The sequence below is a fragment of the Anser brachyrhynchus genome (genome assembly GCF_964034855.1).
Source record: "Anser brachyrhynchus genome assembly, chromosome: 5".
Lineage (NCBI taxonomy): Eukaryota > Metazoa > Chordata > Aves > Anseriformes > Anatidae > Anser > Anser brachyrhynchus.
This window is the reverse complement of record NC_137699.1, coordinates 33,017,417-33,040,195: the sequence shown is the minus strand read 5'-3', so window position 1 is coordinate 33,040,195 and position 22,779 is coordinate 33,017,417. Positions and strand designations below refer to the sequence as shown.

The 22,779-nt window shown below is 37.6% G+C and overlaps 1 protein-coding gene across 1 annotated transcript in view; it reads right to left on the bottom strand.

Annotated features, from left to right (window-relative positions):
* Window positions 1–22,779, bottom strand: part of INO80 (INO80 complex ATPase subunit) — a 68,181-nt gene that overhangs the window by 5,867 nt on the left and 39,535 nt on the right. Inside the window, exons 26-31 of the mRNA XM_080592294.1 lie at window positions 18,574–18,799; window positions 12,655–12,782; window positions 7,601–7,695; window positions 3,736–3,808; window positions 1,959–2,117; window positions 415–517 (exon numbers count right to left, since the gene is read on the bottom strand). Of these exons, the coding sequence (XP_080448420.1) occupies window positions 415–517; window positions 1,959–2,117; window positions 3,736–3,808; window positions 7,601–7,695; window positions 12,655–12,782; window positions 18,574–18,799 (784 nt within the window). The remainder of the gene's footprint in view (window positions 1–414; window positions 518–1,958; window positions 2,118–3,735; window positions 3,809–7,600; window positions 7,696–12,654; window positions 12,783–18,573; window positions 18,800–22,779) is intronic.

Sequence of the window (22,779 nt, the reverse complement as noted above, 5' to 3'; positions counted from 1 at the left end):
TTTCCAACCAAATTACTAAAAAGTCTCGCAGTTGAAATCTTCTTTCAAACATACCATCAAGCGTACCTCTAATACAGCTTCAAAACTGCGATTCAACACAGCATTTTTATTAATACTTTTCTTGTCATGACCTACTTAATTCTTGTCAAAGCTCTGTCATTCAGGAACAATGTAATGATCCTGAAAGAGTGCCAATAAAAACTATCACATCATCATGTCTCTCTTGCACAACCTCACCCCTCAGCTCAGCAATGATATGAAACCAGCTTGTACTAACAAAAATGGCAACACAAAATGAGCCAGGAAACGGAAGTGGTTATCAGAAATACATGTGTTTGTAGAGATAAAATGACAGATTAAAAAAACTAATGAAGTGGAAGATGGAGAAAATGCTACAACACGAATTTCACATACATTTCTTTTCTAGTTCTTCATCATCTAGTAGAAGGCTGACCACCTCTTTTGGTTTCAAAGTGTCAGGTTTGAAATTGCCACCTGAAATCACCATTCGCTGGATCTAGGAAAAAAAGGAAAAAAAAGAGAAATTACTCAAAGGATCCATGAAACATTTTCATTACCCTTCACTGAAAGCCAGACAAAAAAGATGTAAATGCAAGTGTGTGTAGTCAGAATTGATTCAACTTCTCTATCATACTATAGTTAGTAGCAAAATTTAAGGAAAAATTTTATTGAGAATTGTAATCATTAATTGTAATTATTAAAAAACGAGAAGCAACTGAGCTAGAAAGCAGAAAATTGCCATTCATTGTACCAAGCTGTATACTTCTAAAGCACCACGTCATAATAATATTTACGGCTTAGTATATTGCTGAACACAGAGTAAAACTACAGCAGTACTCCTATAAGGTATAAATTAGCAGTCCTATTTTTCAAGTAATCTGTATACAGGATCAGGCAGATCACATTCTTAAAAGGTACAACATACTTAATCTCCTCCACTCAAAACTAAATCTCCATGTTGAGTCTGTGTCTCTGTTTAAGCAATTCACTCAGCACAAGCAACTTTATTAATTCAACTACACTACAAAACACACACACAAAAAAAAAAGGTAAGAGGTACAACTTAGCAAAAAAGAACAAGCTTTAGCATAAGCCAATTTTGATGATTTGGAGCACCAGCAAAAAACTACACTTATTTTCAGGTTGGTATCAAGTTACTAAGTGCAGTATCCCACATCGAAATGGATGAAATTCAACAAGGGAAATATGAATGCATTCAGCTGGAGATGCTTCAGTTGCTGCAGTGCTATGACAGCATCTAATTAAGACAAAAGCTAAAAGAAATCCCAAGTGCACAAAACATCTGAGCCTCGTGTATAGTATATCTATTGCTACCAAAGAAAGTGATTGTGAGTAATTTTTTCTTGCCAGTAAAGTGTCATGAGCTTTAAAGTTTCTAATACATTTACCACTTGATGCTGCAGGAAAATGAGCCCTTCTGGCAACCCTCACAGCTCAAAAACTGTCCTTTAATTACCTTCCAAGTTTCTTCAAAAAATAAGCTGTGGTGTAACAGTATAACATTAGAGGAATCAGCATTGCCCTGACACAGCAAAGACGCAAGCTCTAGCTTTAGAATCCCAAGTAGTTTCATTGCATCATAAGAAATAGTTTCCATGAAGTCATTGTGTAAATAATGAGCTTCTTCCCAGTTTATATAATGCAGCTGCAATGATGCTGCGCTAGCAACAGATTTGTTTGTTTGAACAAAGACATTTCCTTTTGGTTTCTGTTATATGCATTCCCTGCATATATAGATATATATATCTATGTATATATAATATATATTATATTTATATTTATTTTATAAAGTTTTATATATATAGTGTGTGTGTGTATATATATATATATATATATAATTTATTTACTCATTTTGATACACATTTTTTGATAAAGTTTCCGTAACTTCTTGTTCCAGTTGATTTCTTTATTCCTACCTCACTCTTCTCCTTAGCTCTTTGTAAGATACGCTCCTCAATGGTGCCTTTACATATCAACCGGTACACAGTGACTTGTTTTGTTTGACCCAGCCTATGTGCCCGGTCCATGGCTTGCTGGTCTACTGTTGGGTTCCAATCACTGTCATAGAAGATGACCTGTAAAAGAAAACCAGAACAAAAATTATTAAGTAAACCCATATATTTAGTGTACCTGGAGATGAAACAAACAAAAAAACAAAAACCAACATAAAAAAAAAGTTCCACTACACACCCCGCAGAATCACTTGCCCACTGTAGGCTGTATTCACCTAGCTTTGCCCAATCCAATAAAATATTTTCCAATGCATTTCAAATATATTCAAACTAATTGACAGTGAACGTTTCAACTTCAACAGAACGTCTTCAATATTTTCTTCAACAAATCTGCTTTGGAGGCACAAAATTCTGGAGTTTATCACCATAGTATATCATTGTCATTTGATAAGCCTGTAACTAATTACATTGTGAAGCCACTTTAGGTGTTATTTACCTTAAGAAAAAGCCCATCAAATCAGGATTTCACACAAAAAGTAACACACTTTTTTTCCAAGATCTGAATAAAGCCTTGTCTAGTCTAATAACTCTAGTGTTTTTACCAAAAAAAAAAAAAAACCTGAAATACCACATCACATTCACATTGCCCTATCATTTTAACTGTACTTTATGCACAGTAAACATAAAAAAAGGAGACATTAAAACAATTTTAGCTGAAGTATTGAGAAAGCTACAAAACCACAGAACTAAGAACGTTCATGCAAGGAGCCTGTGCATACATGCCTGTGTTTCCATCTTTTTTTTTCCCCTCTGCTGAAGCAACTTCAAAACAAGAGAAGTTTACAACCCTGAAAATCCTACAGATAGCTTTCTTCTGATTTCTTTTAAGTAATAGCAAGAGATGATGGGGTATTTAAAGAATTACATCATATTTTTGAATCAGATTTTTGGCTAAGCACTACAGTCTGTCTTGGGTTCAAATCTGCCTGCACATAAGGTATTATGTTAGAAGCACAGGAACAGCAGTTACTGAAAACATAAATGGTTCATGTAGGTCAGTATTCCCTCCCACAGTGATTGGTGCAAGTGTTCAACAGTGCAAATCCTTGCAATTCACCTAAATCAGGATGTCTTTACACCTCAGGCACATGAGAAGGAATAAATTTATCTTTCCTGACTAGCTGATACTCATTTAGAAACACAAGCACAACTCAACTGCCATTACTTCATTCTACTGTGTGCAGAAAAAGGGTGACGGATACCTGTGCTCTCTGATTCCTTTGCTGCTGCACATTAAGAGCAAGCAGCCATGCAAGACAGCAGTCGTATGAAAGTGTCATTGCATTTGTAGACCCCTTTAGTCATCCAACTTCCTTCTAGACTCTGCTGCTGATGTATGTGGGGAGAAGGAAGGTATCTAACAGCAACCAAAAACTGTACACCAGGTGCTCAATATTCTGCAACTTTATCACCAAGATAACATTGTATTACAAATACAAGCAGAGTAAACAAGGCTAGGCAATTTCATTAGGAGAATGGCAGCACTAATATTGATCAACATAGGTATAAGAGTTCCAGCTTCCACACAGCAACACCAATTTTCCTACATATATTGTGAGCCTGGGAGGCAGGAGATGAGCAGCTTGGGAAAAATGGTGTTTGAAGGCACAGGAGAACTGAAATCTGAGTATCAGAAAGCTGATTTTTTGTGTTTTGTATTACTTTATGGAACTTCACCTACCGTATCTGCAGCTGTAAGGTTAATGCCCAAGCCTCCAGCTCTTGTGCTTAACAGGAACACAAAAATATCATTCCTGGAGAGGAAAGAGATTAAAAAAAATATTTTGTGCATGAGGAACAAGAAGTAACCACAGAAGTAAATTTTTTGACCCATGTGAAGTGATCAGGGCTATTTTTATTACTCGAACACTTCAGTATGTTTTGTGCTGTTCATGGTCAAGAGAAAAACATATGAAAGAAGTTAATACACAAATGAGGACTGCTTGAACACGCAAGCATTCAGTTTGCAATAGCGGCTTCTTATCTCTATCAAAACAAACCAGGGCTTGTTTATCTTGCCCACATTGGAAAGTAAGATTTCATATAGACAAAGAACAATTTATTGTTTCACAGAACTGATCGATGTTAAAAAATAAAATAAAATCTTGAGTGTTGTGCCCTAACAACACTCAATTGATAAAGAAAGAAAAATAAAGGTTGGAACTGTGTAGATGCAATTTTTGTTCTAAATTTGGTGCTTTGAACAGAACAAACAACTCTTAGAGGAAAAAATGAATAACCTTCATATAAAAGCAAGCTGGCAAACACAGAGGTACATTATAAAAGGACAAGGGTCTGTCAGCAGATACAGAAATCCCTCTGTCTAAGAACTCAACTACGGTCACAACTGTGCTGATTTGCATTAAAAGTTTCGTTCTTTTGTCCAGTTTTCTTATCAGCAAAATGAAAAGAAATTGATTCTTCTCAAGATAGCAATGTAATGATAGTAATGAAATTGTGATTTACCATAGAATGTTTCAAAGATGACTATGTAAGACATTACTAATAGTTGGATACTGCACAATAGGAAAAGTCATTCATTTCACTCTAACTCAAGCTCTTTGAGATGCACTGTCTGTAAGTAAATTCCATTATTACTGCACACAGGCTGTCCTTCCCACCTTGGGCATTTTAACTGTTTTACATTTACATTCTTTGGAATTCCTCAGACAGCATGAAAGTCAATGACAGATCAGTTGCTTCAGTGAATACAGCTCCCAGTAGAACAGGCCCTAACAGAACATGGATCACCACTTCATGGCACAGTTCAAGGAAGGCATCTCTGAATACCTCACTGGAAGATCCATAAAGCCTAATGCAGTCATATTAGCCCCAATAGTTAGACTTGCTGGCATCAGATTTAGGAATGCTGACTACTAACAGAGATACAAGGCATCCCAATACCTGACTTGGAATAATCCTCTAAAGATAATAATCCTTTATGTAACTGAGGCAGTGAGACACACTAGGCAAGCAACTGTAAAAGTGCTTTAAGTCCTACCTAGCTGCAGTCTGAAGAGTTGGAGGAAAGGGAACACAGTTATTCAAATTCAATGGCAGCTCTAACACGGTGCACACAGAAAACAAAGGAGACAGATCTATATGAAGGATCACCAAGTACTGATCAAAATTCAATTGGTCATTGATTGGCAAAATCAGGATTTCCACTGAGGCTGTGAACCTCACTAGTGCCAAGGACCCCAAAAAAGTTGATGTTCTTTGACAGTATGCAGCAAGAGAAATGCTTAAGAGAAGACACTGCAATACCACATCCTTTTCGTACCACACTGTCCATACAATAACGCACGCACAATTAGTAAAAGACCAAAAATTCCTGCTGAATGAGCAGCATGGGGCATCTTCTTGATTAATTACGTGTCGGCAGTCTGTCCCCAAAAGTCCACTCATCTAATCTAAGGGTCTTCATTAATTCATTCTTAAATAATAATCTTCTACCCATTAAAGGTAACCTGACCCTTGCTATAGTAAGTACAGGTATATTGTGTGCTATTATGCATATGCTAGTACAACTCAAACATAAAAAAAAAAATAAAATAGAGGTTTTGGAATCCATATTCTTGCAGGTCAGGTAGAACCAACTATGTTCTCAGGACTCATTCTTCAAGGTATTAATTACCAGCCAATACCTGGCAAGGTTGTATTGTAAAAAACAGACTCTCAAAAAACCTACTCTGGTCCAACAAAAGATTTTTTTTCCTCCCTCAAAAGTTGCCAATAGACGACCAAAGTAATTATTTAAATTATAAATTTAAAAGAATAAAAACCAAGAATAAAAGCCAAATTAGAAATTGAAGGTTTCTGGCAGTCTGAAATCTATGAGTACAAAACTCTACCTTGAGCTATGGGCATTCAAGAGGAATTGAAACCAAGCTGTCAATCTCTAGACTTTATCTTCCAGGTGCAAAGCTGAAGATGACAGCAGGTACCCATGCACAGTGTAGGCAATCCTTGGCCAGGAAGTCTTCTGACTTTTACAACAATAGTGGAACATGCATTTAGTAACCTGAACACTTCTGGAAATGCCATATGGAAAGGAAAGAAAGAGGACAATGGCACAGCCTACAGGAATGGATTATCATTCCATGGTTACATATTTTCAGCATCCTACTAGGACATCCTGCAGGATAGTTTAGTCTCAGTCAGGCTTTTTTTCCTGGAAACATTTCTCATAAGTAAATCATGTACAAGAGGAACTCGAGTAACATTTTAATAGGAATTCTTGTTTATACTGGCTGACCTATATCTCAAAGGGATTTCCTGTTGAAATGATTATTTTTCTTTAGTTGTTCTATTCATTAATAAAAACAAATTTCTTTTTATTAATAAAAACAAGTTTTTTGACTTCTTTGGTTGAAGGACCTTACAGGAAGAAGTGTCAGCATTCCAGGAGGACATCCTAACCAGCACGGAACCTGTTTTTGACAACCGGGAACAGGGAAAAAGGCACTGCACAGTCCTCTCACTCTAGGTACTTGGTTCATACTCTTCTAAAGTTTTATTGCTCTAAGGAGTTCACTAAAAGCCTTTTCATTGCAGCACAGTTATTCAGGTCTTCAACCCTTATGAACGAGTGGCCTGAAAGGTTTTGTACAGATTCTTCCTCCTGTCTTCTGCTGTGATACCTTGGGACTGGTGATGCAAGGACTATCATCTAGAACACGGTGCTTTCACCTCGCAGTAAACAACAATCTGTGAACCTAACTTGTCTGAAAAACAAAAGTGACCTTCTTAAAAGCTCACATCCCGCATTCAGGAAGGGTAACCTTACTGTGAACTACTGCACCAAAGTGACATCCTACCAAGCTGTATTTCATGATTAAAAGGAAACTTAATAACCATAAATTTAATTATGTATTTATAATATGCCCCAATAGAGACAAGGTTATACTGAAATATTTGAACTTGTAACAAGATGACTACATAGTTTTCTTTCCTGACAGACTAGTACAAATTGCAAGAATCCATTTTGTTCTACTAAATGGAACAGGTTAGCACGTCTTACTATTTAATAACCCCTCCTTTTTAACTATTATACATATATTAGTTTAAGCTATCTTAATAAATCCAACTGTATTAAAGATAAACTTATTTATTTATATTCTGTGAAACATGCTTAAGTGATACGGCGTGTTTTGCAGCAAAGTAGGTCATTTCCAAAGCTCTAGCATACGCAGTATTTTCAATTTCATCTTTAGAGTGTCAGTTTTCAGAACATATAATAACTAATGAACTTCTGCTCTGTTTCTGTCAACCTTCTTTACAAGCAATAGCATATTGGAAAGACAACAAACTATTGTGGGTTCACTAAAATTTGCTTCTTGTACTGTTTCAGAGATGATGAATTTCTAAATACAAATGGATTTGATATCAACATGAATGACTCCCGCTCAGCAAACCACCAAGAAACTTTCAGATCATGGTTATCATACAAGATAATTTGGTGCAAATTTCATTTATTTACATTAAATCTTATACCGACTATATACATGTGATTTAGTACAAAAACACCTTTTAAAATATGTTACCTGTTCTGAAAATCTGCTACCATATCCCTTCGTTCAGAAATCTTTGAAGAACCATCCAATCTCATGTATGTATGTTTCCTATAAACCATATATTCCTGCAAAGAACACATACGAGAATAATATAGTTGGTCTTAGAACTGTTCAATTTTCATTGTTCACAAAAAAACAGCAATAATAAAAGCAGAATTGCTGCTTAGGAGGAAAAAAAAGTACCTAAATGTCATCAGTAAATGCTATAATCAATCTTCTGTAAGCAATACTTTATAATGATTTGAGAAATTAAAGCTACTGTTAATAATTTGTCAGTGTTTGCATTTCACATAAGGTAAGAGATAAATTATGTTGTCAATTCAGAGTTGGAGATGTATTAGCTGGGCTGCACAGTGTTGCTATGGTACGTGCCTTTTTCTACAAATAAATGAATAAGTAAGTAAATAACATCACTAACGTAGGAAATTTGATTTCACAAAGTCTGAACTTTTAGCAAATCCTGAGCTCTCACTGTATGAGTGAACCTTTTCTAACAAAGCAAACGTACCTGCTGCGTGTCAATTTTGAACCATCTGACTGGTGGTTTTAAAAACCTGGTACTGTCCACTAACGTCTGTCTGTCCAGGCTTTATCTCGCTAATAAAGAGCCTGTGAATCTCACCGCATACAAGAACACTTTGAAACGCTGGTGTTAGCCCACAGTTCGTGCCAAGCAGTGTAACTGAAACCATTGCCTGGGACACAAATCAAATGGCATCAACCGGGAATGCTGTAGGCAAAAGATTTTTCCAATTTTTCATGTGCTAAAATACTTAGTTGTTTTCTGGTAACCGTGCAACTACCAATAAAATCTGAATTACACAGAAAGCTCCTCAGGCTATACACATATCCTTAGAGTATTTTTGAAAATATATCCTCTGATATTTTAACACTGTGAGCCTTGGCTGACGAGACACAACTCCTACTGGTCACATTTGTTGGATTTAACCCTAATGGTTTATGCGTCTCTCTTTGAGCTGTTGTGACTGCAAATGAAGACAGAAAGGAAGCAGATGGTGCTTTAGCAACGAGAAGTATGGGATTCATCTTGCTCCAAGCCTCAACGTTACGCAGATGAAGAACTGATGTTCAGTGAGAAGACATGGCAGTGTTTGCACTCTAATGAACCTTCTGACAGTACCATGCTCAGTTCTTTTTTTTTTTTTTTTTAAAAACCTATCCTTAGGGCTCCTGCTTCTTTTTTGTTCTGCTTCACTACTGCAGAAGAGGTGAAAGAGCTGCCATACTATAAGGAACTTGAGCGTTGTACTGGAGAGAAGCTTCAATGAATAGATGATGAAAGCAAAAAATAAGTAAATACAATTAACAATGCAGAAATGGCCAAAAGTCACATTTGGTCTCCCCTCTACAAAGCAGAGCTCATGGCTAGTAGCATTTTAGTAACACGTCAACAGAATTTTAAAGCAGAGAACAGCTACTTAACTAGAGGGCACTCAAGCCCCAATTTACTATCAATTTATTCCACTTCTACAACAGCTTTCTGCCACCAGCTAAAAGCAGAAAGAGCAATACCGTTGTCAGCTAGGTACTATGTGACCTTTCCTCCAAATCTGATTAATCATTTTTCAATTATCATAAGGGCTTTTCTTTCAATTTCTTTTTTACTGTCTTTATCTGTCTTTATGCTGATTCAGTATTTCTACATCTTTAGTCTTCCCTCCTCTCACTATTAACCACCTTTTCATGGGCATCTTCAAACCAAGCTTCAGCACAAACAGAAAACAACAATTTCTATTCAGTCAAGTTCATTTATCCTTATCCCAAATCTTAGACTTTTCCACTATCACACTATTTACAAAAGAATAAGCTATCCTTCTACATCTGTAATACTAGCACTCATGATTGTATGTGCCATGAAACTAGCTTAGTATCTTAGCTAATTGTATCTTCAACGCTGCTCAACAGGTTCTGGTCTGCTTCTATCCACCTTCCTATGATCAAAAAGGATACTTCACAGTATTCTTACAGTGCTTCTAAGAAACATCCTTTTTTTTGTGAGCTAGTTTTATCCAGTAACTTCATTTTTTTTCAAACATTAACAGTATACTGTCTAATTTTAGGGAAAAAAATACAACTTATACTACACTTGCCACTAGTTTAGTGTTTTGATCACTTGCAGAAAGCTAATGCTTTTAGCTTTTAAGAAAAAGTGAGAGAACTCTGAAGGCAAATGACCTACTTAAGAACTAATATACATGGTCCCTAACTGCAATTAAGGAAGATACTTGACGACTACCCGTTTTTCTACTTCCCACAAAGAACAAAATATCAAGAAAACACAGAAAAAGATGCCACCATCTGATCCTTGGAAGGATTGAGGTCACACCACTACTGCACTGTATCTTGCAGTCTACCACAACTGAGACAAAATGAACTGACAATAAGCACATAAAGAGGTGCAAACTGGCAAATACTCCTTCTCAAAAACCAAATATGGGCTACCATTGTGTTTCACAGAAATAATAATAAAAACTCAGTGATTGATCACATGGGGACACTTACACTAGACTTACTTGAACTTCTACCTGGCAATCTTTTATTGTGTAAGGGGTCAGCAAGTCACCAGATGTATTAATCTAAGAAAAATAACGTAAGTGACCCTGGCAACAGAGAACCTATACAGGAAACTAACAACGAGTAATGAACTGAGTATGGTAAAAACATAGTACCATTAAAGTAAGTGCTCTCCAAGGCTTTGACACTGATATTTTCTCAAAAACTATAAAATGTTTTACCTTCATCTTATTTCATAGTCCAAAGTGAGTGCTGTTATGTTTTAACATAACTAATAAACTTACTTCACGCAGAGTATAATTTGAGTTCATACCACATCAATTCAATGTGATTCCCACTGAAATCATGGACAATTACTCTTCCATACAGAAGAAAGCAATCACATTGACAAAAACAAACATGATGTTAATCTAGAAAAGTATGAAATACACATCTACATGAAATAACAATAATGAAATTATACTTTATCCCTTTTTGTTGAAAGAAAATCTTTTCCTCTTTGTATTTGTACCTGTCATTTCGTAATGGCTGAATTAAGCAGTAATTCTTCTTCAGCTGAAGCTAAATCAAACAAGCATGTTAACTTTGTAAACAACGCGCCTTGTGCTCTCTGCCCTGCACAGATTAGGCTAGTATGATATGGTAGGAGTTACACTGACACAGTTAAAATGCTATCAAAAGAAATAGGACATCTTATGTTCTTACATATGCAAGCAGGCTGAGGGGATGTATTTTAACATCATTGGTCACACACACACACAAAAAAAACCAAACACCTACTGCTATACAACTTTTACAAGTCCTTGCTTGATTTTTAGCTTGCTTAGCTCCAGCTTCTGCTACATGGTGGTAGAGAAGGTAAAACAGACTTAGTAAGTGGCTTATTTGGGTAATGAAATCAAACGAGTGAAGTTGAGCATTTAGGAGGTACAACAGTAGCAAAATGATATGCTCCCAAGCCTTTAAAATGGAATGTTAACAGAAGAGACAGAGGCACTAAATACTCAGTTTTACGAGCTTCATGTTGTAGTGCAAGGTGTCAACAAACCTGCACCATGACCAACATTGGCCAAAAAAAGAAGCATAAGAAGCAATGCTAGGGAATGAGCTGAGATAGAGGCTTGTAACCATGCAAGTTCTGCTTTTGCTCATAGCAGCAAAAACAAAATTCAGCTTGCGATGTGTTACTGCACTATTAATTGCTGACCTTAAAATACACTCCTACCCATATGGGACTCATGATTTAGGCAGCTATTAGTTCAGGCTTTTCACTTCTTCTCTTCTCTTCTTGTGGAGAAGACAACATCCCATACAAAACACTGCTGAGGGAGCCCATGTACACCTAGGACTAATGGCTGAAAAATAACAGGATCCTGAAGTTTCAGCACAGCTGAAATTACGCTGCCAGACGGAAATATTTTCCTACCTGTCATGTATTCACAATCAGAAAATTTTATCATGATTGCTTCTTTGAAACTAACATAACATCAAGTCTCCTATTTGCTTACTCAAAAATAGGTAAGTCATGAAAGCTACCATGACTAATTCTTCACTGGTAAGGCACAAGGCATGACAAGATATTTTTTTCAAATTCAGCAAGAACTTCAAACTTTGCTGCCTTCAACAGAAGGCCAGAGAAAGAAATGCAGGCCAGAGAAAGAAATGCATTTCTTTCAAAGCACTCTGAGTACTACCAAAAGGAAACCAAATTAATAATCCTCCCACTAGTATCTTTTTAGACTAGCTCTTCTGTGGCGTGGTTGCTAATCAAATAGTGATTTTTTTCTTCGGAGGCAGACTGACTGTATTTTAATAATCAGTAATGACTTAATTCCTAATTTCTTTCCTATCATATATGTCAGAGAACCTCTTATTATTAATGCCTACTAAATTTCTGCACTGGAATAAGATGACAGAGGGAAACAGAGTCTGTAAAATGACAAGCAACATGAACAATGTAAAATTAATCACTGTTCTCTCCTTCCTTCCAATACAAGAACACGTGGGCATCAAAAGAAACTAGAAGGAAGCAGTTCAAAACCAGCAAGAGTGTAAATAAGCCATTAAGCATTAAGCAATCCCTTGCTACAGGACCGTGTAAAGAACAAAAATTTATGAAGACTCAACAAGCAACTGAAAATTTCATGGAAGAAAAATCCATTTAGGATTACTAAGCATATAGAAGCTACATCTGCCTCGGAAAGTCCTTGAACAGGACACTTAGAGAATAATTGTGAAGTGTCACTATTCGTATACATCTTCCCCACACCATTTGCTGCTGTACACTGGTGGAAGTATGACACTAGGCTGGGCCTTCAGTCTAACTCTGTATGGCAGCTCTTATATTTTTATATTAATGCATTTACTGGGTATCCCTCAGCATAATCATTTTATGGTTTGCTGTGTCCAAATCATAGTATTTTCTCCAAAACAATGTTGCTAAATTTGCATCTTCAGAATTTGTCTCATGTAGGCTATAGCTCTCCTACCTCCAGCAAGTCAATCATCCGTGTCATCTGAGAGTAGATGAGAACTCTGTGTCCTTGAGATTTCAGCCGTGTCAATAGAAGATCCAGAGCATGAAGTTTTCCACTGTCAGTGATCAGACTCTCTTTATCTATGAAGAAATAGAAGAAAAGCATGTAACTAATCAAGCCAAAATAGCTACAAGCTACAAGCTAAGTTCTAAGTTTTGCTAGCACTTCACTAGAGTAAGGAGTTGCAATGAAAAGAGATATCAACATCTCTCCTGGCTGACGCTCACAGTCATGCTGCCGACAGTAACTTCTGTTTGGGACTGTAGGTCTACATGAATATACATACTTTCCACAATCTCATCACAGATTCATCTCCTCATGAATACAAACTTACTCCTTTTTTGGACAGTCATTTCTCTCTCCTAAGGATTCATTCTAACCAGATCAACAACCACAACATGCATTGACAGTTGAAGACATTTCACACATTAAAATGCTGTCCTTTGGACACTTGCTGCAACCTGTTGCTAAGCTTCAGGCTCATTCTTCAAATACCTACTTTCAAGACCAAACCCATCACTAACACAGGTGAAAAACAGTTCTCTAGGTCACTGCAAATTAACTGCCCCTTCACAGCACAGCCTTCACTTTTTGTTTTCTTCCTTGCCCTTCTCTTTTTTTTTTTTCTGTTTAAGAAATGCTTCCAGATGGCAAACTTGTAAGTCACTGCAGATATTATATTTTGTGTCTTCTCTATTTCAGCGCTGCTCATGAAGTATTTTTCAGGAAGGAGATCTTCCTGTTTGTACATTCTGTACATAAACTTTGGTAAACAATACACTACGGTTGAAAGAGGATGAAGGGAAATTTTCTTCCAAAAAAATAATCTGTTGGAAAGGCCACTAATGATTCTTTATTCTTTGGGATGTCTGAATTTAGGTTTACAGCCAAAACGGAAAGTTGACAATTGCAGATCATGCAGGCTAGTACAGAATCCAAATATTTTCAAATACCCAGCAGGTAACGCTTCTGACTGGTGGGCTTCAGAAAATACAACTTGCTGTAAGGCACTTAACAGACACAGAATCACAGAATCGTCTAGGTTGGAAGAGACCTCCAAGATCACCTAGTCCAACCTCAGCCCTAACACTAACAAGTCCTCCACTAAACCATATCACTAAGTTCAACATCTGAACGTCTTTTAAAGACCTCCAGGGATGGTGACTCAACCACTTCCCTGGGCAGCCCATTCCAATGCCTCACAACCCTTTCAGTAACGAAGTTCCTCCTAATATCCAACCTAAACCTCCCCTGACACAACTTTAGCCCATTCCCCCTCGTCCTGTTACCGGGCACGTGGGAGAATAGACCAACCCCTACCTCGCTACAGCCTCCTTTAAAGTACCTATTGAGAACGATAAGGTCGCCCCTGAGCCTCCTCTTCTCCAGGCTGAACAATCCCAGCTCCCTCAGCCGCTCCTCGTAAGACTTGTTCTCCAGAGTTCTCTACGAGTCTCCAGACTTGTACAATATTTTAAAAAATATATATATGCAAAAATTAATTCATCCATCTGAGCACCATGCATTTTAGCATAGTTAAAATCAACTTCATGCTCCTGGAAAAGATGAGTACAGATCACAAATGGAAAACGGTGCTCCTAAAAATGCTCATGAGCATTGCAGGCAACCAAGTCCAGTTGTGTCCACGTGCAGTGATATAGCACAGAGGGCTGGCTAAGTTTGATCCTCAGACGTACAACCTCAGGTTTACTGAGGAAAAAGCAGAAAGATAGTTCTTCTATACTTAATTCAAAAGATTGTTTTGGAAGAACACACCTAGGTTTAAGACCCCTTTCAGAAAGGCTAACAAAAAATTAGAATTGTTCAGGAAAAAAAAAAATCTTCAAGAGTTCCGTGTGTTAAAAACTTTTCCTGTAGTGAGGGAGAACCGAAACATCATCTGTTTCATTTTTTTCAAAGAGCAATTGGCAATACCCAAGATTATTCTTTTGGACAAAGGTTTTCAACAACAGAATAGAACTTCATACTAGCAGAAAAAGGCCCAGGACCCAGTAATTTATGTTGCAACTGTAAAAACAGGACATGCTACCCTCTTAATTTCCCAATAGAGGAAGAAACTAATGAGGAAAAGTTTTATCCAGAAACATAGTGGATTCTTCAACACTTTAGCATTTCAATCAAGATTTCTTTCAAAATTATATTCTTTTGCTTAAATATAAATAATGGGCCTGATGCTAGAATTACTGAAATCTATATTAGGACATCAGAAGATTCTTCAGAAGATTAGGACATGAGAACTACTGCTTTCTGAACTGAGAAAACATTTGTGCTTCTGTGCCTATCTAGATATGCACTGGTTTCTTCTGATTTGTTCTCCCTTCATAAAGAAAGATCTCATTTGATGGTGATCTTTTCGCTTTGCCAGGAGCAAGCATCACAACATTACTTGAATCATTACCAACTACCTCAAGGGATTTGTCAACTGTAGAGCCAAGCCAAGTAAATAGTGTAAGGAAAACTCAAGACCACAGCTCAAGTTGGCATTTGTATTAAGTGAAACAGCATATGACACACTCATCTCTAGAAGAGAACTCATTTTCAATTACATACAAATAGTTAATAATTTCATGCATGCCTCTAAGTAAAACTAAGCTTTGAACTTAGGCAATTACATAAAAATGGAAATGACTTTGAGTTATTTAGGAATCCTTATTTATTACATGAAATGTTATTTTTTCCGTTAAATCATAAAACCATGACATTTTGCTTTTATTCTAACTGGTTAACTTGCTATTTTGAAGTGAAGCAACATGGAAAGTCTAGATAAACAAATGAATATGATTATTAACCAAAAGCTGGAAGGAAACTGAGAGAACAAACAGGGACTGTTCAAAAATCAAACTAGACTGACTCAGATTAACATACTAAGTTTCCGAAAGCAAAATGCTACAGTTTTTCTCACACAGGCATGAATAGGTAGAATTAAGTTTTGGTAACTGGAAATGATGCGTGTCCTTTGCTGCTGGCTCCTTAAGTCTCCATTGTGTAAGTTACTATTTTTAAATTGCAATAAAATGCAAATTACAAGGGAAGAACTTATTTGTGGATGGTTTTACAGTCTGAAAAGCTCACAACTAGTTAACAGTTCATAATTTATCTAGTATCTCAGCATCAGAGCAGACTGCACTGAGAAGAAAGGTTTTTCTGAGGACAGCAAAATTAACAAAACTAACAAAAAAAGATTTGTCATCTCTGGAAGAGAAAAATGTTTGACTTTAGCCTGGCAACTTAAGTGTGCTATCTTGATACCACTGCGTTTTCCAAACTCATGTTTTTGCAAGCTTAAAGCCTGCCACCTAGTGCTTCAAAGGACAAATTCTGTAAAGCTGTAACAAAAACTATTCTACTTTATTCCTCCGCCTTCAGACAGTATCACAATTATTTAAAAAGTGTATTCCATCTCTAGTTTTTCCCATTGCTATTTCTCATCCCCTTTTACCTTGTGGGAAGAAAAAGGCTTCTTTTATTAAATGGGGTTTCCAAAATTTGCAATTGTACATTTTAATCATCAGTGAAAGCCTCCAGTAACAATATGTTTTATTTATTTATTTAAATAGCATCATCAAAGGAACGTCTAAAATTTTAAACCAGTCAGGAGATGAGGTCCTGGACTGCACCTCAAAGAAACTGTCCCCAGGATGCAATTTTGTGATCTTTTTCAGCACTGACAAACGACATAATTGACAACCAGAACAAAAAGACAGTAACTCTGAAATCATACTCTATGGTTTTTAATCTAAAAAATGTTCCTGCCTCTGGCCATGGACAATAATTATCTACAAGAACGTACTATGGGATCTTACGGCATGGGAAGAACAGTTAGAAATGATTATGACTTGGAATAACCCCAGTCAGAAGCACTGGCCGATGGCTGCAGCTGGGCTCACAGCTCTCTGGAGAATGAGAAAGTGCCTCTGGACATGCAAAATACAGAGGAAAGAGAGATAAAGTCTGGGTTCCAGTTGACACCCCTGGTTCCCCTCCCGACAGTCTGCACAGCACAATGGGGTCAGTGAGGAGCTAGCTGGCTCTCACAGTAAACAGCCAGCAAGGCCGGTGCTTTTTATCGATGCTAAAAGGACTCAGACACTTCCTGCCATTTAATCCAGGACCATTTTTCTTTCAAAGAACAGGAAAAGCCTCCAGAGATTCCCACAGTGATCGCAGCTGAGCCTGCTGCCAGGGTACTGGGAACGCCGAGTCTGGGACAGGATAGATCAGGGTTAGGAGAGAGAGGTTTCCCCTTTGTTCCTGTCACCTATTTACCATGGACCTTCACACCTATGGTTCCATTTTCCACTTGCTAGACTTCAGCCTTGTAAATGGCTTCTTCAGCATGTCAGTCACTTTCTGTAATGCACCGTGCCTGCTTCTGCATGTATAAACACAGCTGTCTTGTTGTGGTATGTGCCCTCTCCTCTTAGTGTAAGTTTAGGTTTTAATGCAACTTTCCACCTAATTAAAACACAGCTGTATGAAACTACTTTTTTTCATCCACTTTTAGCTCCAGTACTTCCCAAACGAAGCCAGCTTTACATAAAACACTCATCCAAATGATGTTCTCAACCAAATTATTTGATTCTTCCTTGTGCTTTGAAAACAATTTGTCAAAACTTGCACATATTCACTCATCCCTGTTTCTTGTACCCTATCTTTATTTCTCTATAAATTTTTGTTGATGACTAAGTTATCAGTCTCTTCATGAAAAAGCAGCCCTCTAATTCTATGCTGGCTACTTTTCTTCAATTCTCTATTCATGTCTTCTGTCTTAATTTATCCCTTCATTATTTCCCTCCTTTCTGCTGCAGTGATTCATCTAAGTAATTGATAAACAATTGAATTCCTGAAGAAAACATGCATTCCTGAAGATAAACATGAATTCCTGAAGAAAGGAAACTACAAAATCAATCATTAAACATAATCTAGTGCAAACTCATGAAGAATGGTTTCTCTACTAGGTAGACACAAATGTGCATTTTCTTCAAATAACTCCACGTACTCATGAGGTACCTTCATAAACCGGACTGTAGCAAGCAAAAGGCCATTTTTCTTTTACTGTACTAACTTCCCTTGCCAAACATCCTTGACCCAAAAGGGTCTGGGAATAACTTAGGATCTGGCAGTGTAAGCTGTTTTTCCTCTTGGCTATCTCTCAAATCTCTAGTGCTTTCTGCAGAATTCTGTTCACTGTTCAGGACCCTCTTCCAACAACTTGATCGTGTCCAGTCCATGAAAGTCACTGCAGTACTAGCAATCAAATTCCAGCAAATCTTTAGCTACTTTAGCCTATTTCCAGGAAAAAAATGTAGTGCATTTACGCAATGGTATCATTTTCTCACTTTACTAGGAAGTATGAACAAGTCATCTTTATTTCAACTGAAACTCAATAATCCCCCATCCTGTTTTCTAGGAAAATTTCCTCTGAACTTTGTGCCCATACCTGTCCTGCTCCTGGTAGACTGCTACAAGCAGTCTTTATCCTTTCACTAGGAAAAACAAAAGCTCTTTGATCAATACAAAGGTCTTCCAACACACCAGGAGGCAAGCTATGATCATTACTTTTCCTGCAATTTTCTTATCTCCAACCTCAAAGCAGTATTTGGTTGTGAGAGTAGACTGCACTTTATTTATCAAATTTACCTCTTTCAAGAGGCTTTGAAGACTGACATGCAAAGAGAGTTTTACTGCTGACAAAGGATGTGAAATCATTGCGTATTTTAAGATACCGGGGTTAATTTTCACTTAAGATGAGCAAGCAAAACACAAAACAATAAGCAAGCAGCATGACCTCCAAAGAGCAGATGGCCATATTTTATCTCATCTCTCTGCCATGACAACCTCCAAACTTACCTGGTATCCTGATAAAAGACCAGCCATTCTGAGGCCTGATTCCCAACAGCCCTCCTGGATATTCTGGGAAGAACTGGGAGCATTGCTTCAGCCAGTCAACTGCTAGTTCAGGGGCTCCATTGACTACACACTGCTTTGCTTCAAGACTTCCTCCTTCCCTTAGCGCCCTGCGCTCATATTCTGCGCTTCGATCGTTGCAATAGAACTCCAGTGGCACAGCTGTTACCTACAAATAAAATCATAATTGACATTCTTATTCAGGTTGCCCTCATCCCCTTCCCCAAATTCCCAGTTCAGTTACCTTCCCAGCGGTTCAAATTTTAAAAGCCAAATCATTACTGACATGTACCAATAGAAAACAACCTTAAACTGGTTTACAATAAGGAAAGATGCAACATCTTTCCACCCCACAAAAAAAGCCTCACGAATGATAAGACAGACCATTTGCATTTTGATACAGTGTTTTGTGCCAATTCCTACACAATTGACAGCAAAGCTGAGAGTAAAAGAATAATGTCCTTGCTGCATTTTGCTACTTTTTTTTTTTTAATTTCTGCTCTTCATAATCAAGTATTTACCTAGCAGAGATGAGATTTACAAATTGTCCTTAACAGAGATTCATGTGATAATTTCAAACTAGGAAGACATTGATATTAGAAAGGAAAAAAAAAAATGAATGGGAAAACAGATACGTTTTGGCTCTGCAGTTGTTGGACTTGACAGCCGATCTGAACAAAGGTGGGCCACAGAAACCACGCAAGCAAGCAGAGGGTGATTGTCTTTTGCTTCTAGCCCTTCTATGAATTCCTTGCCCTATTACCTTCTTCAGTATACACAACGCAGATAGACAGACTGGTGTCTGTCAGGAACTCTGATTTCAAGCCATGTGAATTATTCTGGAACAGCTCCAGCTCTAACTTTCCCCCTGCCTCTGTCCCACCCACCCAAATCTGGACAGAGGGTGGAAGGTCCACCTTAGCCATACAGCTGCCTGCCTTACAGCCACCTGCTGTAAGGTCCTGGAGTAAAGAGTCTGCCCTACAGACAAGGCAGTCCTTTGTGCAATCTATGGTTTCCTCTTCTTTCTCCCTTACCAGGAGGTAAGGGACAATTTCAAGATACCATCCTGAGATCACACATGTTTTGACTACTGGCCTGTGGAGCAGAAAGAATCAAGATGAACGCTGAAGCATCATAAGAGACAAGGAGCACTGTACTACATAATTTGATGTGTGTTCTACTTTTACAAAAGAGAGGACAGGAATGGAGCTTGAAAAAAGTCAAGATTTGTAGATGCAGTGATCTGCAAATTTCTTTCATTCTCTCCAACTCGTTGAAGTCATGAAAACCGTAAGAGAAATTAACAAAACCAAGGCACACACCACAACAGCCTACTGAGCTGTTTTTCTCTTAAAGTACTTCACCCACAGATAAACCATATGATCCCAAAGGATCACCACTTTCACTCAAATATAAGTACATAATTCACTAACACAAAAATCTTTTCAATAATATGCAGACTGCCAACTTCTTCCTATCTTTTCTGAATGGAAGTCTGGTTTGGGCTAACATTGCGTGGTATATACAAAAGAAGGAAAGTAGAAACTTTCATTCTACCAAAAGACTTAGTAATGCATTGCAAGCTCACTTAAAATTAAACTAAATTTTAATATTACATAGTTAACCTTACAGTATGGAATTTAAATGGAGAACTTATAAATTTGCAATATTTCATAAGTTACCTCACTAATATAGGAAGCAGATATGTTACTACTTTAGAAGTCATTGTTGCTTTTACCTCAGAAGTTAAAAAAAAAAAAAATCACCCAGGTAGATCAAGGAAGTTACAAGCATTCTCATGAGTCCTAACACCGTGGAAAATGAACACGCTACCTAAAAGATTACAAAAAGCATTTAACAAATGGAACACGGAAGAAATCAGTTGTGAAAGTTTTCACATTTGAAAAAAGGCAGCAGAGCTGCATAGTGAGAAATACTAGGGGAATCTGTAGGATTTGATGCTGAACAGTAGCAGATGAGCTTCTTTAGAATTGAGAAGGTGTGGGAATTTTGTTGATGATGGGACAACTGAAACTTTAAGTGCAGTGAAAGAAGCACCTTACTATTGCATCTTTTGTGTTTTGGAGGGGGGAGGAATTTCTTGTTCAAGCTTACTCCAGTACGATGCAACTGACTGCTACATGTTGAGAATAATACATATAACCTTATAGCATGCCAATAAAAACCTTCTAATGGCTTAACTAAATGCTAAGCAGTGAAACAGTTTAAACAGCAAGGGTTTTACATACTGCACTTCAGAACTGTGTGATGGAGCATCCCATACCTCAGGACAGGCTGCCTGCTATCTTAGATGCTAGCTACTCCTCTCAGGACATACACCAGCTAACACAAGGTAAAAGACATTAAGCAAGATCTTCTTGATGGAAGCCTGTGGTCTACTCCTGGTTTACGGGAGCTCTTCTCATAAGAATAAATTCATCTCGCTAACAGTTACCTTTGCAAGGGACAATCTCTTGCTTAAAAAGATTCATGAGCACAATTATAGGACATATTGAAACAAAACCAAAAAAGCATACAAAATCTTAGCAACAATAGTAAAGCCATTGTTCTGCAAGATGCCAAAAGCTATTTTTATACCAGGATGGCTTACAGGTCTACATGCAGTCGCATGCAACACTGCAAAGTGAAAGGCACTGCGTTAAGTAAGGCTTTATACACATTTCCACCACTCACTAGATAGTGTTGGAGCTGATGCTATCTTGTACTGCCACCTGCAGTCAAAAGTATAAGACTGTCTTTTGTGTGAGAGGGCAAAACCTCTCACAATTCACAGTTCAAATCTTGTTGCCTCAACACTGATGATCACTGCAAACTATGGTAGAGAACTGCATTGTTCCCTTTAAGGACACTATTAACCATCACATTTCTGTTCCTATTTCTTTACTAGATAGACTGGAACAAACACTCTTCCAAGCACTGGCAATCTGTAATACCTCACCTAAAGGAAGAACTATTAGGAGTCAATCTCGAGATGAACTCTGCCTCAGTGCAATTTCTGCATTAACACGAACAAAACTTCCCACACAGGAAGGAATAACACCTGTGTGACACTGACTAACATCTGAGGACATCAGACCATTTTCAGTCAGCTCCAGTTTTTTTTAATGCACACACACACTAATTCAGAGCTCTGCATCTTTTACATTGCCTTACATGAAAAAAACAAAACATTCTGAAACAGGTCAAAAAAGTCTTCCATTTAACCTTGTTCGTGCTCTTACTCTTACCATGGCCCTTTTGCCATGGTTCTTTTTTTTTGTTTCAGTTTCGTTTTTGTGGTTTTACTTGGAATACAAGGTTGGATACACTCCTTAGTACTAACGTACCCTTTATCAACATATTCTTGGCAAATCCACAGAATATAACAGTCATGGCTCAGAAATATATCCAAAATTAGGATGATAAGGATATATGAATGTATTACCACCTTGAATTCAGTAGCTTAGTAATTTTAAAACGTTTCCTTCACTTATCTCCACGCACAGTTAATCCTTCAGACATTTTGAGATTCCCCAAACCACTCCTCCCTGCAATACCCGTGACACACTGGGCTCTGTTAAACTGCTAACCTAAATCAAACCATATTACTTTAAAATTAATAAATCAGCTTCTTAATGAGAATACAAGATTCATCTTCTAACTTATTTTGTGGGAATTGAGGCCTGTCTGTACTCAGGAAAACAGCCCCTATAGAAAGAAAACTACGGTGCTGAACACCCCCTCTCCACTAGTCCCCCCCCACCCCGCTAGCTGCTACATAAACATACGCTCCTATTTCTATCATTCGCTCCATTAACTTCCCAAAATTCATCATAGGTCAAACAACAACAGAAGGCTATAGTTTCTGAGAACATATGTGCTCTTTCTGCTGTTTCAAGTCTTGTACACTCCTGCCAAAAGTTTCTAACAAGCGTAAAATTAAGTCTTTGTATTCCTAGAAACAAAAAGCCATGCCTGCACTTAATCATTTTCTACACCAGCCAAGCCAAAAACAAGTAACTTTTATTCAGCTGAATAAATGTCAGATAGAATCTCTCCTTGCCTTTCCCTTCCCCTTCAAACCCAGCCTTCTGAGCCCCTCTCTTCCCTTCCTAATGTATAGGCAGTATTCAACACATTCTTCAA